General features: G+C 41.5%; 2 protein-coding genes across 2 annotated transcripts; both read right to left on the reverse strand.

Moving 5' to 3' along the window:
* Window positions 1–7215: 7215 nt before the first annotated feature.
* On the reverse strand, window positions 7216–10953 carry crls1 (cardiolipin synthase 1). Its single transcript, XM_076104184.1, has 7 exons — window positions 10377–10953; window positions 9415–9552; window positions 9179–9308; window positions 8984–9069; window positions 8801–8869; window positions 8364–8455; window positions 7216–7743 (listed from the first exon to the last, which is right to left on the reverse strand). Exons 1-7 carry the CDS (start codon window positions 10812–10814, stop codon window positions 7650–7652), a joined length of 1047 nt encoding a protein of 348 aa, XP_075960299.1. The 5' UTR covers window positions 10815–10953; the 3' UTR covers window positions 7216–7649.
* Window positions 10954–11211: 258 nt separating this feature from the next.
* On the reverse strand, window positions 11212–19175 carry mcm8 (minichromosome maintenance 8 homologous recombination repair factor). Its single transcript, XM_076104159.1, has 21 exons — window positions 19168–19175; window positions 18964–19115; window positions 18619–18684; window positions 18405–18487; window positions 18084–18233; window positions 17416–17513; window positions 17119–17317; window positions 16880–16965; window positions 16431–16576; window positions 16168–16242; window positions 15918–16053; window positions 15804–15834; window positions 15543–15680; window positions 15310–15370; window positions 15107–15187; window positions 14607–14802; window positions 14278–14491; window positions 13979–14188; window positions 13754–13830; window positions 12868–13057; window positions 11212–12678 (listed from the first exon to the last, which is right to left on the reverse strand). Exons 1-21 carry the CDS (start codon window positions 19173–19175, stop codon window positions 12586–12588), a joined length of 2490 nt encoding a protein of 829 aa, XP_075960274.1. The 3' UTR covers window positions 11212–12585.
* Between the last annotated feature and the right edge of the window lie 407 nt (window positions 19176–19582).

Genomic DNA, 19582 nt, shown 5'->3' on the forward strand with positions numbered 1-19582 from the left:
ATATCGGGATTGGTATTGATCATCTTGATTCTGGCTCTAGTATGACTTGGTGTTGGATCGAAACCAAATTCTGCGGTATTGCACAGGTTGGAATTGTTTTTATGTTTACACAACTAATTATAACAGAGGACGGAGGAGAGTGGGCGAGACTGTGGAGATTAAATAACCGAGTATTGGAAGAATATTGTATTAAAAACAGTCAATGACAAACGGGCAGGAAGCAGTAACAATGTGTCTCTGCCTCTAAATACTCATTCAGAAATTGGCAGTTTTAGTGCACGAAGAGTCCAGTAAATAAGAGGACATGGTTTAGAAGGAGAGTATGGTGATTCAGAGGGAATGAGGACATTTAAGGACACGACCGTCTGTAATATCTGCCACTGCGTGTTGTGTTTAACAAGAAGCTGTGGAGTCTGTAAATCAATCTCAGTGAAACAGGTTGTCAAGTGTTCGCAGAACAGCAAATGCAATAAGATGCTCAGAAGCATCCTCAGTGATATCACACGGATGACGATTATGAGATAATAAGTCAAAATGTTTTACTTGCTATCTCATAATGTTGATTGAGCAAGTTTGAAACTGGATTTATTTGGATACATAAGGAACACCACTGGTAAGATATAGTGTGATATAAAAACATGATTTTATAAAAATGGACCCACGCTTTAAATGATTATCTTTAAACACACAACCCTACTTACCAAACACATAGCTGTCCTCCTCGACACACGAGCCCACGCACTCTTATGCAGGAGAATATTGATTTCCACATATACACTTTCACAAGAACGTGCAGCACTTCTGCCGATGCCACGGTGTGACCCTGCAATCTACACACGGCCTTCGATACAAACACAACACATCGCGTATTTGATGTACACTCTTGCAAGGCCCACTTTACCAGCCTGCAGCCTCCTACACACTCACACTTTAATGCATAAAGAGACACGTGCAGAGACTCATGTTGCCATGATACTGTTCATACCTGACACTGTTACTCAGTGCCACTGCCAAAGTTATTGGCAAATATCCTGAAAATGAATTGTTGAATACAAACCTGGCGCTACACCGAAAGATGAATGCATGACCTGTCATCAGACCATGATTAGACAACAGTGGGATTTTGCTTTTACCAAATAAAAACAGTACAAATGCTGTTTGGTCCAGGTAAGGATTTGTTCACATACACCCAGCAGACGCTTCGCCTCAGTGAGCACCGGGGAAGCATTCAACAGTTCTACGGCTGTCAGCACAAAAGAGCAGTTAAGGTGCTCTGTGCTGCACCTCGGTGGGATGAGGAGCTCCGACAGAAGGGGCGGGAGGTTTGGTCTCAAATGGAATTAGTTCAGGATCTTTCTGCTCAATTTGCATTCAGAAAGACCAAAGAATGGAGAAAACATACACCGCCATTTATGGCACTTTTTGGGGACAGAGATTCATCCTGTGGATTCCTTTTCTCCATTCATGACTTCAGACTGAATATCACGAGTGGGTCTTATGTCAATTAGGACAAGCAACAAGTGTTTAGACAACACAGGTTGCACAACAGTATATTAAATCCCAGTTTAATCATGTAATTAAGAATAACTCTTTTCAAAAGTTAATTTTAAAAAAGTGCAGATTGTTTAAAACTGATTTTCATAAGTTTTTTATTTCCTCACGCTTTCAACATTTGTATTTAATAGCTTTTAATAAAAAGCAAAAATCATCCCAATGTCCAATTTATTCTAAAAGAATAAATAAATAAATAAATATGTGCACAATTACACTTCAACTCTGCAGTTCTGATTTTGACCAGCAGAATAACTGGAGCTGAGTTTTTAAATTTAACGGCTAACATTCATTTTCAATTCTTAACTATTTGGTTTAGATAACTGGCTAATATATCGATATCATATCTCCACATCGTCCGGGTCGGGTTTGTTCCACAACCTGAATCTCCGTCTGACTGAATGTGTTGCTCACCCTGACAGACTGATGTCACAGAATCTCAGCGGCATGGTGAGGATGACGATGGCCAAATCTACAAAAAATAAGATTGTTGCATAAAAACGAACATTTTTGTTTTTCCAAATTGCCGCACACTGCATAACCAGCAGAAACCTGCTGACAGAAACACACACACACAAGATGTAAGACACTCCTACTGCCCACACACTGGCACTCACACAGACAGAGGCACACACATAAACTGGCACATGCACTAACACACACACACACACACACACACACACACACACACACTTGAACACACCCCAGTCTTCACCAGCAGATCTCCGTGCTGGGAGCTTATATAAGGGAGAGTGGGAGGCTGAGAGCTATTTCAGGACCAGAAAAGACGCAAGTGTGCATGTGTGTGTGTGTGCATGGCTATAGGACCCATATGGATTTGTATTGGTGCAGCTGTGTGTGTGTGTGTGTGTGTGTGTGACCAGTCAAGTTTGAGATGAAGTATGGCTCAGAGAGTCAGTCACACCCCGGAGCTGCGCACACGTTTAAAAAAAGGCAGCGATCCCACAGAGCTGCGTAGCAACTGGAGAAATGCCGACATGTTTACTGGTTGTAGCACACCAGACGTGTCAAGTGCACCCGGATGTTGTGGCAGCAGCATCCTTCTGTTAATTGCAGTCTTGTCCTGAATGTTCTGATGTCTTTTGGAAACAGTTTAAGGGCTCCCTACTTTCTCCTGAAGCTACAGTCCGTATAAAACCTTAAAAAGACATGTTGCTGCTGATCTCTTTGGTCCAGAGTGAAGTATCTCCTCAAACACTGGATGGGTTCTTAGGAAATTTTCCTAAAACATTCATGGTCCCCCACAGGACGGACTCTAAGGATTTTGATGATCCCCAATCTGTGTTGCTGTGTATCAACATAGGGCTGAAATAGACTGACTGCGCTCGGAAAGGTTTTATAGCAGAGTTCACATATGTGTCGGACCAAAAACCATTAACCATTTCAAAGTTATGCTCTCTAATCAGGTAAGATGTTTTTGAGGAGAGTGTTGTAACAAAATAAAGCGACCAACAGTGTACAGATTGTTTTGGTTTCAGCAACAAGATAATGGGTTTCCGAATGTATAACAAGTGAATTGGAGAAACGTAGAGACAGCTTTTTGAGTTGTAAATGGAAATAAAGGTATATATGCCGGCTTTGGCATTTCCATTTGAAATTCCCCTGAGACGCTGCTGAGCAGAGCCAAGCTTACTTCAGCTCTGGAGGAGACGGGATTCTCTCACATGATGCACGATGGACTGCAGCAGTGAACGGTAGCCGGAGGGCCGTGCTGACAGGAGCGTACAGATCCAGAGTTTGTCCTTGTTAGTGTGATTCAGCCTGTCTGTGGGTTCTGGAGAGCCGGGCTGTGAAGTGTGAAGGCACATTTGGCTGCTCTCGCCTCCATCACTAAATCATCTGTATCACCGGGTTACTGTAAACTGGCCTCATGGTCTCAAAACGAGGACGGTGTCTGGAGGTCTAAATCTTTTTTTTTAAAGCACAATCAAGTTACACAATAACAGAGGACCAACGAAGAGTCAGCAACACAACACAAGACAAGCCATCGAAGCACGTTATAGACAGAAATGCACGATCATATGTCATGTTTTCTCTCTGCAGGCTCTTTGTGGCACGCTTGCCTGCAGCTTCTCTCACTAGATTGCAGTTTTGAAGCATTTCAGTAAGTCAATAAAACACGTTCCGGGACATTCACTGACACCACAACCGTTTCTCTCAAACCGCCAGAAGCTGATAGTTTGCACACATAATCAATACCTTTAAATATGAACATTTTCATGACAAGCAAATCAATTGTATTGATGTCTTGGGGGGGAAAAAAGTCTCTTGATGGCGTTTGGAACAACAACAAAAACCTCAATGAGAAAACTACGATTATTTAAAAGTTAGCTGCTCCTTTTTAACCACATACATTTGAGGTTCATGCAGTCACACTGGTTTAACAAAACACTGCAGCAGCAGAGACATTAATAACTACAGTAAGAATTATTTTGTTGTAAAGTATTAATTACTGTTTTATGAACAAACCACAGCTAAATAAACATATTTATTTAATCTGGTTTATATTCAATATATATATAATTAGTTTTTTTAACAAACTCTTATTTGCTTTATCCTTGATGGTCTGTTTTTTTTATTACTTCACTTATATATTTTATAATTTACTGACATTTTATGCCTAGTTTTTTGTATATTTACCTTGTTTAAATGTGTTGCATTTGACTTTTATAACGCACTTTGAGCTACATTTCTTGTATGGAAAGAACTTTATAAATAAAGTTATTATTATTATGAAGCTGTGACCACAGAGAAACCTTAATACTGGTAATGTTTTATGAATAAATTCAACATAAACGGCGATGAGGTAATCGATATGAAACCATCTAAAGAGTTTCTATGTGGTTCTTCCATCTAGTGGTTGAGAAAGGCCTCACAGTGGCTTCCTGTTCTCAGCAGGGTCAAAGGGCACCGACGAGGAACAAGACTTAAATCACATTCAGCGCGAGTGAGCTTTGATAATTTAGCTAAATCAAAATAAAGTCCACTACAAATGTCTACATACATTTTAGTTGCATCTCCGTCCTCTGGTGTGTGGTTGTATTAAGTATTTATTTATTTAATTGATACTTTAAAGTGGTTTTAATGAAACTCGGCAGGTTCGATTGTTATTTTACTGTACGTTAAATGCTGCATATGAGCAACACTGAAATGTAGGTTTGGTCTTCTGCTGACTCGTGACATAATGCCTCCAGCTGCAGCTATCACCGGTGTGGAGGCAAGATCATCTAAATCCCAGACTAATCAATAACAGAGCTGCAGCTGATGTTTATTTTCTTGTTAAAAATAATAAAAAACGGTCCTCAGTTTCTCAGACCCCACGGCGAGTTCTTCAAATGTCCCACCGACAGTCAAAACACAAAGATATTAGATATTTATAGTGATATCAATCACAAAAAAACATCGCACTGAAGGAGCCGGAACAAGTCGATTTTAAGCATTTATTGCAAGAAAAATGCTTTGTATGAATCTCAAAATGACATGCTGGTAAAATTGCTGCACATATTAATGGCATAATTGTTTCTGCTCTACCAAATAATAATAATAATAATGTGCAGCTTTAGCATAAGTGAGAGGACTCAGGACCCCCAAAATAGATCAGGGAACAAAACCCTTCCATTTTACATTCAATCTACTGAAATATGAGGAGAGAGTGAGAGTCATTTCCTGAGACGAGGGCAGTAGTTCTTCTTGAACATGACCGGAAAATAACATGTACATCAACAGAGCAGTGTTTGGCTGATGGACTCATGATTACAAGAGCTGATGTGATTTTAGAATATGAAGGAAGTTCTGAAGAACGACTCATGACTTTCAGAAGTGACCAAAACAAATATGAAGTCACGGATCAAATCTGCACGAATCTAAGCATGTTAAATTCAACAATTTATTTTGACTAAAAAGTCTCTGCTAAAGCCATGAGACTGAATATTACCACATCTTGTGCTCTGGACTAAAGTTGATATGTTCCAGCTTCAATTCATGCATCAATCTTATATAATCTAAATCACAAAAGGAATAAAAGCTGTCGATACCTGTCGTCCATGCGGCCTGGTAAAGCACAAGTTCACCACGAAGAGCTCCAAAACAAAAGAGCGGTTGGATTTATTTTAAGCTCTCATCTCCGAGGCACCGCTAATTAACCGCTTTCCCCAAACACTCCCTGAGAAGCCTGTGGGGCATCATCCTGAGCTTCCAAATTACACACACTTCCAATCTGTGTTCTCAAAATATGGACTGAAGTAACCATCTCACGAAAGCTAATAAAAAGCATCAGAACTTCTCTATGCACTCATTTAATGAGCGTAGGTATCAATTTGTTCCCAGTGATGGATATCTCATTTTAGAACGAGACTTTTTAAATGATTCGTCGAGGAGATAATGAGCAGCCATCCCACACAAGGCCACGACATAACAACTCGCACACGCCTGGCAGTCATCGGCACGCGGTCAGCAATGAAACCGCAAAACACCAAGTGGTGCAGGAAATAAGTGGGAGAGTTGAAAAAGGTCACGCAGCGACGGTTTCCCTCGTCGCACTAGTTTTTCTTCTGGAGGGGGAAAAACAAGCGGCGGAGTCGGATACAATCAGCGACTGAACTCCAGGTGTAGCTTGTGCCTCTAAAATAACCTCGGGCTTATCGGGCTCATTGATCTCCAGACTGGAAGAACTTGAAAAGGAGCGTTGAGGCATTTGTGGTTCTTTTGTCTTATCGTAACAGTGAGCAGGGAAACAAGCAGAGGATTCAGGTACGAGAGCTGCACCTGAGTGAACGCAGCGGTGCTGGAACAAGGAGAGAAAATGGACATACTTGTTTTAAGTCTTTTATTTAAAACTAATGTTAAAACATTTGTAGCTGGCTAGCTAGCTCAGGTGTGATGTATTATTTTAAATTGAATATCTTTAGAGGTTTGACTGTATAAACTGGAATTACCGCCTCACGCTTGTATGCCGTTTACTTCCACATCTGTCCAAAATGTCATCACTTGATCCTCTCACAGTGACCTTTAACCACCTCATCAGTTCATCCTTAAATCCAAATGGACATTTTTTTGCCATTGTTTAAGAAATTCCCTCCAGACCTGAGATATTGTGTTGACGAGATTTGGCAAAATGCATAAACGTAAAGACAACCTGAAAACACAACACCTCCGGCCTCAACCGGCACGGAGGCAACACAATCTAAATCCCAGAGTAATCAGAGTATTTCACCATTGAATAATCTGTTTAGTCTCATGTCTGAAAATAATGAAAAAACGATCCTCGGTTTCCCAATAATCCAAAACAAAGATTTTAGATATTTACAGTGATATTAAACAGATAAAAGAAGCAAATTCTCACACTGAAGGAGTCAATTTTAGGATTTTTTCTGTGAGAAAAATACTTTGAATTATTTAAAATTTACACAAGGGTAAATCTTCTATTAATGTATTAATATATTAATAGTATAATTGATTCCGCTCTACTAAATAAGGATAATTTGCTTTAGATCCGGACCAAGACGGCGTGCTGGTAGCGCGTCATCACATCTTTATTCCCATATTTTAATCCTCTGGTCGCTGATCGGATGGACAGACCGTCAGATTTGTGTCTCGTGAGATTAAACATGCGTCTGCAGTCACATGCACAAACACACACAGAAGCAGATTTTCTGTTTTAATCAGAAATCATTGGTTTACAAAAATGACAATCATGTTGATGTTGCAACCTCTTGATTGAAAAACTAAGAAAAAATAGAAGCTTTTGCCAGATTACTTAACATATACTTGACATGTATGTTTGAGAGTGTGTGTGTGTGTGTGTGTGTAAGGTCTATTTGTGATTGCAGTTTCTATCTGTGTGCAGGTGTCTCTAGTCCACAGCCGGTCCAGTGGCAGCGCTGCTGTAGTGTTGCAGTAGACCATCTGCGGCCATGGTTGGTTACCGTGTGTCATTGCCATGACTGTCACAACTACTTGGTTTCACAGCTCCTGGCGAATCGTCCATCTGTCCGACTTTTGCCACGGCCGCTCAGTGTCTCCACCGGAACCGTTCGGTGCTTTTTGCAATGCTTTCTGGGTGTTTTCTCGTGCGCTTGTTATGGTGATCTGGTGTTTAGCACCTTGACAGTTTTGCGGCCGTAGTGCCAGTAGCTGTAGCCTGAGGCTGCTGTCGTCACCGCTGTTACATACCTGCAATATAATACAACACAAACTGTAATTCAGACACCTGGTCAGCTTATTGGTCAATTTAGTTTATTTTAAATGTCTACAGCATCATTTTCACCAAGTTTTTATTATTTGAGTTTATAATGATAATATTTAGTTTCCTATTAACTTGTATGTAGAAGCTCACTATAGTTTAAGTAGATGCTCACGCTACAAGTTGGTTTCAGAGGCTTTATGGTTTTGTCGTAAACCTCCCATGAAAAATAAAAAAATAAAATACTGATGCCTGTTTTATTTCAACAATCTGCTGAATTTGTATAAAAATGTAGGTTACTGTGACACAATCAAATGTTTGTCCTGAGCCGGAGCTCCTCTCCACATCTCTCTGAGCTGGAGACAGAAATGAGTTAACGCTCCGAACCTGAACACTCTGCTGGAACAAACAGCGTTTATGTGCTTCACAGAGATTAAACATTGTTCTGTTGTAACCACGACACTTGAAAATAACGGACATTATAGATATTAAAGTCAACTGGATGAGACCTGCATTTGAATGCATATGTAATAGTATATGATAGATGATATAATAGTATAGTAATACAGTATATTACTATATGTAAAACAGTGTAGTGTGTGTGGTTTACCATAAGCACTGCAGCAGGACGCTGTCTGTATACTGGAAGACTGGAGCAGCCAGAGAGGATGCAACCAGAAGGAGCTGTATGGCCGTGTTCACCTAACAAGAACATACACAAAGTCAGATCATAATTATATACAAAACCCTCCCACATACACAGACTACCTGCTTCTCTAACAAATGAAGTTTGGCAAATTATTTTTTGGGAAAACCTGTTGTGCATGTGACACGTCTCTTGGCTGGTTCCAAGAACAAAACAACACTTTTTGGCAGCTAAGAAGCTCCTGCCAGCCACCATTCTCTCCAGGTATCACAATAATTCATGCAGAATTCATGGTGGAGCCGTAAAGGAACATTTTGACAGTGAATTTTAATGTGTTAGTTTTTGCATAACAGAGTTTAACAGGCCAAGTATTATGGACTCAAGGGGTGGGGGTGCTTCACCTTGCTGAAGAGTGTGGGCTTCAGCTGTGCTGTGGTGTAGCAGGGGTTAAAAAACTTGCTCAGGGTCACCTGGAGGAAAAAGAGACATTCATATTATTCCTCAGCTAGCGAACATTATAATCCAGAGTACATTACCCTTACTTCAGTCAAAGTGTGTTTAGAGTGAAATGTAAGGTGTCTCACCGGTGGAGGTACAGTCTTGTATCTGACCCAGAAGACCGCAGCTATCAAACCGATGTCTCTGGAAATCACTAGAGCGGTCAGCAGAGCTAAAACAGAAGAAACACGATAAATAATCACGTAATACACACTGCAAGTAAATGGAAAAACACTTCTATTCCATCATTTTCTTCCATACTGACATTAAGAATACAATACCTGGTATGAGTTCAGCATAGGTGAGACTGACATATAAAAAACTGATGAGAATCTTGTCAGCCAATGGGTCGAGAGCGCTGCCCAGCGCAGACTTTTGAGTCGGCCACGTTCTGGCAATGTAACCGTCCAACTGAGAGACACAGAACGAGATGGAGACATTTTAACAAACTAGTAAATCAACATCATTTTGGAGACCGTTGTGTGTGTGTGTGTGTGTGTGTGTGTATCTGCATTACCACGTCGGTCGCTCCGGCCAGTGTGAACAGAGCCAGGCTGAGGTGAAAGTGCTGTTGGATGATCAGGTGACCCAAGAATGGAGCCAGCAGAATCCGACTCACACACAAGAAGTTGGGGATTGTCCACGGGTTCTCATACTGCAAAGAAAAACAACAACAGATGTGATGCTGTTAGGAGAGACATTTAGTAACATCAACACAGCAGGTAAATCAGACTAAACCTAAAGTTTGGTACAAAGAGAGTGCTTCTGTTCGTCCTCATCTTCAACTAAAATGAAGATCGATGAGTCAAAACGCAGAAAGATGAGAACAAAAAAAAAGTTTTTGAGGCCAATATTGATATTTGTGTTACAAAAGTCTGATAATGACATATCAGCTAATTACTAAAACAACAAAACAAACACATTTATGATTTTCTTTTACAATTTAGGGGCTAAAAATACACTTCTTGTGTTCTTATATCTTTCACATTTCTGTACTGTAATTTCTCCTGACTTGCTATGTGCGACTAGCTGATTACTCAGCCCATCCTATCAGACTAGCTCTGTATACTGTACACCTTTGTACTGCTGAACTTGATCCATTTGTCCTTCTTTATGCTTCTCCTGAAGCGCATTTCTAAATGTAATAATGTACTTCATCTATTTGACAGCTTCCTGTTACTTCTTGTATATATTTTACACACAAGTGCATTGTTATAAATCTGTCAAGCTGTGCCTCTACAAGCATGCATCAGTAACAATCCTATGATGTACTTAAATATAGTTATATTATAATGATAATACATTCTTCTGCACAATGAGCGCATGGAGTACATTATGCCGAGTACATTTAGATACTTATATTTCTGAATACAGGCCGTACTTGTACATTTACTAGTAGTATTACATTGTTGTACTGCTAATGATCTGAAGATCTATATTACTGAACACACTTCACATGTTTACAGTTACTGTACTCACCAGCTCTTTGAACTTGAAGAGCCCTTCTCCCGGTACCGAATCCCCGGCTTCATTGAGCTCCTCCACTGGAGAGCTCTCCGGTGTCTCCTTGGTCTTACCGCTGCAAAGCCCACGGGCACTCGGGGACAGCAGCAGAGACCGGAACCGTGCCACCGACCTCTCGTGACCTCCCCGGGGCAGCAGCACGGTTCCTTGCGCGTGCCAAGGTGTCGCGTTAAGCTGCTGGAGGAGGATCCCACTCCAGCACGCGACGCGGTTGTCCGTACCCTTGACTCTGCAGAGCCACGAGTCGCAAACCGGGGACTGTTTCATAGGTGTGTAGTCGGTGACAGGTGTGTATCTGTGCCGCCATGACGCACCGCGCGCAGACACCAGACAGCGAACATTAGCTGCGTTGCGGCACAACGGCCCGGAAATCTTCCCAAAACGCATCATCATTATCTTCACGAGCCCTCCGTTAACGACAGTCTGGTCTCGTGCGGTCCGTTACCGTCTTCATGACGAAGTTTCAGCCTGTAACGGTCAAAGAGCCGACGGGATCATAGCTCGAGACAGCAGGCTGCCATGTTGCCGTAAAGTGACACCGCACAGGAAGTCGTAAACTCACCAAGACTCTTATTTTGAAAATAAATTATCTTTTAGTTCAGACAGATCAGTTTTTATACCAGCAAAAGAAAAGCACCATATAAGAATACTTTGATAAAATGACACCATAGTTAATAATTCTTAGACTGATAATAAAAAAGTAAATATTTAATGTATTCTGGTATTTAAATTGAAAACTAGAAGCATTTGAATCACTGTCAATAATGTAAAAACAACAAAATGCTGATTTTAACAGGACAATAAAATAATTTATTAACCAAATGTTTAATATTTACTAATAAAGTGCACACCATACAAAAAGTAAACAGAAACTGGGGACAATAAAGAGCATTTGAGAAAGCTTAAAGACAAAAATGAGAAGCCAATAGTGCACATTTGCAGGTTTTTAGATCAACATACTATAGTGCGATCAATACTGGACTCTTGAGAACATTTTAAAATGTGGTAACAATATAATGACAGCTTAATACTGCATCAAAACAGATCTGCATAACAGGTAGGGAAGGTAATATGAACGCAGCATCAAAAGCTTAATCTCGGACAAGCTTCCTGCTTCAGGCATTGATGGTATAAAATGTTTAAATGGGCTACGATTTTGGATACTTGCTCTGTAATTGTTCCGTGTTTGAGAGACAATCCCAGTGGATGAATGCATCGAGCAGCGTGGTTCCACTTCTATTGCTGAGAGCAGCATAACACAGAAACAGCTCTACAAAGTGATGACACACTGGAAGCAACTGTGCAAACACCTACCTCTATCAGGCTACTAAACACAGAGAATGTATACTTATATCAACACGTCATTTTATGTACATTAAAACAATTACTCCTAAAATACAGTAATTTCGAACTGTAGTCAAAAAGTATTTCTAGAACAAAGTCACCTGTGTGGAAAACATAAATGTACTTTAATATTATAGTAATCTATTTATCATTTATCGAATATAAATATATCTCGTCTTCTCTCAGACATTCAGCACATTGTCAAAGACTGACCTTACTTTGAAATATTAGAAAAACTAAATTCAGCTACAATCAGTAACCATGTACTGTGTAATACATGTACACTGAAAGCAAGGTGTACCTGACTGAGTACACTAGTTTAAAACCAGATAGTTTATATATCTTTACTAAGATACTAGTATCTTTGACACTAGATTAGATTTGCTTGAAGTAGCTTGAGTAACATTTGTAGTCGCACTTAACTGATGCATGTACAACCAAATCACAAGTAGGATAAATAACACCATGTTGAATTTGAAGCTTTTTGTGTGAGAATAGATTCAGACTAGTTCAGCAGAGATGTGTGAGTACTGGAGTCAGTTGATCTCAGTTCCTCTTTTCAGCAGGAAGTTTGTGTTCATTTAGGAAACGTCCAGTAGAGAGATGCCGCCTGTGAGGTTTGAGTCGACAGCTGATCCGTCCCGTCATTGTGAGTTGTTGTGGTCGTTAGAGTCTCCTCAAAAAGGTTACACAGTACTCGGCTGGTTGGTGGTTTGGTGACAGTGGTCTGGTTATGACTTCCCCCTTTTCTATAAAAAGAGACGCTGTTCATTCATCCTTGTCAGCAGGAAGGAGCAGGTGTGTGGTGTGTTGTCAGCGATCAGACGGTCTGCAGCTGGTACAGCTTGGCTCCTTTCTTCAGCAGGAAACCTTGTTCATTCAGGGAACTCACAAGACCTTCAAAATCCATCACCTGGAAGGAGTCAACCAATGACTGAATAGATCATCCAGCATGCATACGATTCAATAACTAGCTAATTTCTCACAGATTGTATAGAAAAATGACATGGAATGCGTTTGTGGCTCTCATGTTTGTAAATCACGTTAACTTGACCGTTTTTATCAAGTGCGTGAGCATTTCTGTGCATCTAAGAGCTTTCACCTTGATGTTCATTTTGTTGGCCACAGATCGAAGCGTCTGTAGGTCAAACTGCGTCTGATTGGTCCTCTGAGCGTGCAGGTGCAGTGCGTTGACCAGTCGCTTTGCAGCGCTCCGCTGACTCATGCCTGATCCGAGCTGAGAGCGCTCAAAGTCCAGATTGCCCAGACCATCTGAATACGTATCAGCCAGACTGAAAAATAAAATCACACACACACACACACACACACACACACACACAGGGAGAGAGAGAAATTTTCATTCCAAAACAGATAATTCAATGGCAGAATATGATCTTGATTTTCTGTTCTGTTCACAGTTATCAGATCTGTAATGGTTTTGTAGGAGTATATTGCAGTGTGCTAGAATTAAGAAAACAACAGCCATTTATCATGCTGCAGGGAACATAATGGAACTTGACAGACATATTTAGATGTACAACTGTTACCGCTGTAAATCCATGTTTCCTCTCCCTAAATCTCTTAAATTTACCATTTAAGGTAAGTGACACACACACACCAGAGCTGAAATATTTTGATAATTAATTAATCGTATATCCCAAATACTACCTGCTTCGAGCTTCTGGAACTACAGGACTTGATGCGTGTTTGTCTTATGTGATAGTAAACTGAATATCTTTAAGTGTTGGATGGCTGTTCGGACAAAACAAGCTATTTGAAGAAGAGATGCAGCGATATCAATTATTCATGATTCAATGCAAAGTACTCGGGACAAAAACAACAATTTAGAAAAATGATACGCCCCATAGTGTGTAAAAGGTCTTTAAAACGAAGACCAAACGATATTAGATTTGTTCTAAAAAGATAATGAGAGTATTAATCTACAATGTAAATGTGTTAGTTGCAAACAAAGACTCCTGTAGTGTCACCTGTGTTTCATGATCTCCACCACATCTTCAGCATCACTGTTGGTAGCCGTCTCTCTGAGCTCCAGTCTGGCTCTTGCCTGCACAAAAACCAACAAAGGTAGTACTGTGACAATAAAAGAGAAACTGGTTCCTTTTGTTCAACAAGCCTGAATCTAAGGCAGAAAAAGGGTTGTCGAGTGTCTTAATCCATGACATGTTGTTGGGTGAACACATAAAGACACCTACCTCAGTCAGTCGGATTAAAGACTCCAGTTGTCGTGTGGTGATGGGTGTGGAATCAGCAGAGTGAGCCTGAGAGCGCAGTGACAGGTAGAAGGTCTGAAGAGTCTTTGCTGCTTCGGGAGAGAGCGAGGGGTGGACGTACTGACGAGCGTAGCTGATATACTTCCTTAACAAAGACACCGGGATGGGGTCGACGGTTTCACCTGCGGGGACCTTGACACAGATACACGTACATTACATGAATGCTAATTATTCTTGACGGATATCACTGTACACTTTGAGTATGTCCCATTTGTTTTCACCTGCAGACGTTCAGACAGCGGCATGTCCGAGTGATCCAGCAGGATGGAGGTCTCTAATTCATTGTTGGCCCTGGTCACTACGGCACTGCTGGTTCTGCCTTTTCCTGCCCTGTTCGCCATGATGTACTCTGACAGGTGGCGGTCATGCGACTCATCTGGGATGTCCAGGAGGAGGAAGACGACATCGAATCGAGAGAGAAGCGCTGAGCCCATTCTAAAGTCAATAATGCACAACTGTAAATACGAGTAAACTATTGTATATTTACACAGATATATACGGTAAAATCCTCCAGCACTCAATTAACTTACTGGCCGTTGAGCTTACTTACTTCAGATTTTCAGAAACTGTCTTGCCTCTGTTGTAATGTCCTCCAATGGGGTTCGCAGCAGCTACGACGGACGTCCTGGCAGGCAGAGAGGACACGATTCCGGCCTTAGCCAGACTCACAGTCTGCTGCTCCATGGCTTCTAGCAGAGCCTGCTGTTGGTGGCCCAGCTTATCAAACTCATCAATGCAGCACAGGCCTAAAGAGAACAGACAGAGGAAGAGGACCAAAAGAGAATGAGGCCAAGAGAAGAAGACAATGAGATAGAGAGAGAGAAAAAAAAAAAAAAAAACAGAAACAAGCTGGAGTGAGAGAAAGCATGGATCTCCAATTCTGGTGATTTCTCAGATTTCACTTCAAGGTTATTTTTAAGTTGGGCACAATATTTAGGGAGAGATGACTTCAAACAGGAGCCTGACCGATACTGGATTTCTGGGGCCAATTGTTATCGATTATTAAAATAGTAAATTGTGCGCCAGCAATTCTTCCACTCTCTTTCCTACCTTGGTCAGCCAGAACCAAGGCTCCGGCCTCGAGAGCAAAATCCCCGGTTCCTGACTCTCGGGATAAACTCACGGTTAGTCCTATAAAAGCAAACATTAAAAATGTAATTCCAAACTTGATTATGTTGCAACAGATCTGAAAAACTGTCCAGAGAGTAATCACCTCCTGCATAACTTTACAGTAGCACTTTAAGATTATTTACCTGTGGTGCTTGTGCTGTTGCCACACACATAGATTCCTCTGGGAGCCACATTACACACTGCCTACACACAGGGCACAAAGAATATACAAGTATTATGATTACATGTACACACTGAAACGGGCATTACAACCTCACCTAAAGAGTAACAAAATAACATTGTTACCTCTGTTTTTACTAATCTCTGCCAGGTATAACTGCTCCATTTAAAGTGTTTAGTGGGTTTTCTGCGTTACCTGCAACATCTGACTCTTCCCCAGTCCCGGGTCTCCCACCATCAGGATGTGAGGGTCTCCTCTGACTGGGACGCTGTTCTTGTCTGTGTGTTTCTGTCTGCCTCCAAACAACACCAAGGACAAAGCAGCTTTCACCAGCTTGGGACACACAAGAACACACGATGTTAGCCTGAACTCAACAAATATCCCTTTGTAACCTCTGATGAAAATGCTGTTGTGGTTCTTAATCTTGTTAGAAGTGCAGCGCACCGCACATCTCACCTGGTGGCCGTAGATGACGGGACACAAAGACCTGAGAGACATAAAAGTACAAGTTGATATTTAAGATGAAGAATGGGAAACCAGTAAACATATTGTGGTTAATAAAGATCTTACTGTACTATAAGTCTCAGCAGGTCCGGCTGTGACTGGATCTCCTGGATGGCATACAGCTCCTTCAGACTGAACTCCTCCCCTCCAGAACGATCTTCAAGACACCCTCCTGACCCCTGACCTGACTTGGACCTGTGACCTTAAGAAGAAAAAGAAGAAGAAATAACACCGTATTGCTCTGTTAAAAAAAAATAAAAAATTTAACATTTAACAACTCTGTATAACTAAAGTGCTAACACGAAAGCGTCAGTACCTTTGGTGTTGCTGACTGAAGTGGCTTCAATGTAGAGGAGGAACATACACTGATCCTTGTTCCCCCGGGACGTTCCTCCATACAGAAAATCAGAGTGTTATGTGAGAGGCTTGTTTGTAGCCACTGTGACAGGTTTATAGTTTATACTGTATATACAGAAATAGATTTTTACATTTAACTAACCACTACTAAAAGGCAAAAGCTTACTCCAAACTTAACCTCAAACTTAAGAACGTGTGTGTGTGTGTCAGTGTGTTTTGTACCATCGTTGGTCACTCTGACTATGCCGGTCACAGTGACTGCGTCTCCAGGGACGCAGCTGTCACAGAGGTCGGAGGTCAGGTGACACTCCACGGAGCGCGGGATTCGTCCAGTCTCCCTCTGCTCTCCGCCCATTAACTCCTGCACCCTGGAGGAGCACACAAAGGCAAAGTAATGTAAAATGAAGTATGTAAATGGTGACTCAGGTTTGTTTTTTTTATATTAGAATGCGTTTCTCGCAATATTCTACGAAAAGATTTTGTGACACTGGTGATGACGTACGTTGTGCGAGTCAAACTTATATCTGATGTATTTCAACCAATGTCTGCCCTGCTTAATATTTCTGATCAGAGATCTTTCTGATCTTAATTTTAATATAAAAGATTTAAATCTGCGAAGTCTTGCCACAGTTTTTCACTGCTGATCAGTTAAAGGCACATGATGTACTTACTTGATGATCTGGAAGTCTACAGTGTGAGTAAGAGGGGAGTTCCGGATCGGAGCGAAGGAACGACTGCGACAATCAGGCTGGAGGCACTTATTGAGAAAAGACACGTATGCACACATTAGAAGTACAAAATGAATGTAAGTAATGGTGTCAAAGACGGTTATGTGTGTATGCTATGGAAACCTGAGAGTAAAGAAGAGGTGTTGCAGGAAAAAGAGAGCTGAATGCGTGTGTGCTCATACCTTGGTGGGTGTAGCGTATTTCCCCTGCTGCAGAGGCAGAGACTGCATGTGCGAGCTGCCCAGACACCTGAAGGCCATCCTGGTGCACATAGGTCTGATATTGCTCAGTCTGACCACCGTTCCCCTCACACACACCAGCCGCCCGAACACACTGGCTCGCAACGTCCGCAGCGCAGTCAGCGGTTCATAGTTATACAGCCTGTGGACGAGTTACACGAATGAAGTCATGCTCAGTCGTGGTCGGCGGTTGTGCGGGTGTCAAGTCGAGGGAAACGACTGAGTGTGTGAGTGCACTACCTCGCGCTGATGTGAGGGATGTTGATGATCGGTGTAGCGACAGGAAGCTCTTCACCATGCAGCTCAGCAGCCTGCTTCTCCAAATCTACAGTCAACACCTGGACACACACACACACACAATCAGTCAGGTATTTGATCACTCTGTGTTGGAGGTATTGTACATATTGATGTTGTTTCGCCCTCTAACCCCACACACTTTTGGGAAGCCGGCAACATTAAAGAAGTGCACTACGTTCTCTGTCGTGTATCTGTTGGGTTCCTCAGTTCTCAGAGTCCTCTCAGGGTGCGTTCGTATTCTTTGTTTATCGCTGTAAACCGTCTATAAACCATGATGCGGTTCAACTAACCTTAAGGGATTCCTAAGTCCAAGACCAAGATAAGAGAAAACCTTAAATACCTACATGAACATTTTAAGGACACCTTAGGGGGAAGACCTAAGGGTGTGCAACAGATTCTATTTTAAGTAAACCTCAATTGTAACTTAACGTGTGCTGTGCAACCGACCACAGTTCTCTAGCTTTTACATTTTAAACAATGTTAATGTGACAGATAATTTGAAGGATAAGATGCCAAGAGTACTTAATATACTATGCACATAGATTGTATGTATACGTTGTAACTTGCAGATGACATGTATGTGTGTAGTAACTGTGTGTGTGTGTGTGTACCTGGTGAATGGCCAAACCCAAACAGTTGAGTATCGTCTCTGGCTGTTCCTTCAGCTCTGTGGTCAGATCAGGAAGTGCTCCACGCACGCTTTGGTCTCCAGTCAAGTCTGCATAATCCACCAGAACACTGCCTTGACGCTCAATCTCATCCTGTGGTCAAACACACAATAATTCAGCTTTTAACTGACACGGGAAACATTTATAAAGCAGGACAAAAAGTGAAAATAAAATAAAAAGACTACAAAAATAAAAAGACTACATTGAGAAAAAATAACTTTAATGGTCAGTTTATTAAATAGAGAGTTACGGTAGCAGACTGACTTTGTCATACAGTTGAATCTTGGAAGAGAAATATTTCTCAAACACTTTGATCTTCTCCACACTGGGTGAGCTCTCTATGAAGCCTGCACATGAAAAAAAGAAAATATTAAGACGTATCCCAGACACAGAAGAGCCACATGGTCACGACCATTATATGTGTCCACAGCATCAAGCACTATCATCATGTGAAACAGAGCCGTACACAGACACCTACCTTCTGTGAAGTACAGGGTCCATCCTTTGTACGGACACAGTACGTCTAGAGTAGCCTGACAAAGGACTGAAGAGGAACACGCAGTTAGGATAAATTATGACACATGTTGTTGCAGCTTCTCATGTTCATTCAATAAAACGTTGTAAGAACAAGATATTATTCCATATGTCCTCATCTCATTTTATGTTTTTCTCACATTTTCTCCTGTTATGCAGCGAACAAGAGCGCCTCCTTATTTAAGAAGCTGTCAGTAAAAATAAATACCGTAGATCTACATAAAAAATACACTAGTCCTTTAAAAGTTGATTACTGGATTTGTGAAATGGAAAAGAAAATCACACTCACCTCTCTGGCTGCTGAGGGTGTGGTTTCCTGATCCTCCTCCAGCAGCACCACCTCCACCTCTCCACCCTCCTCCACCTGCTGATCCACCTCTCCATGGTCGACTCCTCCATCCTCCTCCTCCTCCTCTCCATCCACCGCTACCTCCTCCTCCTCTTCCTCTCCATCCATCACTACCCCTGCCACCGCGGCCTCCTCCTCTCCCACCCCTCCATGAGCCTCTTCCGGATTCCTCTCCACTCATTACTTTCCTAAAACAAAGCAAGGAGGAAAGAGCAAGACTAAGTGAGAGTGAGAGTGACAGTAAAGTACAAAGCAAAGGTAGTTTCTTTTCTTTTCTGTGAGTCAAACATTTGACAAGCTTCCAAGTGCATTGAAAGAATACCAAGAAATAAATTACGTCTTCTTTGTCCATCTTTTGTAGCGTTAAATGAAAGCTCCAAACTCCATTTAAAAAACTACATTAAACTAGTCAACATGTACCTACCTCGTGCAGACAGAATTCACTTTGCAGCCTTAAATGAGAAACTTACAACAAATACAAACCACTGGGACATTCGGCATACAAAGAATCTAACGCTAGCTACTAAGCGCATTTAGCGTAAAGCATTTAGCTTTACGC

Source organism: Anarhichas minor, unplaced genomic scaffold (genome assembly GCF_050575085.1).
Source record: "Anarhichas minor isolate MPS153535 unplaced genomic scaffold, ASM5057508v1 ptg000029l, whole genome shotgun sequence".
Classification (NCBI taxonomy): domain Eukaryota; kingdom Metazoa; phylum Chordata; class Actinopteri; order Perciformes; family Anarhichadidae; genus Anarhichas; species Anarhichas minor.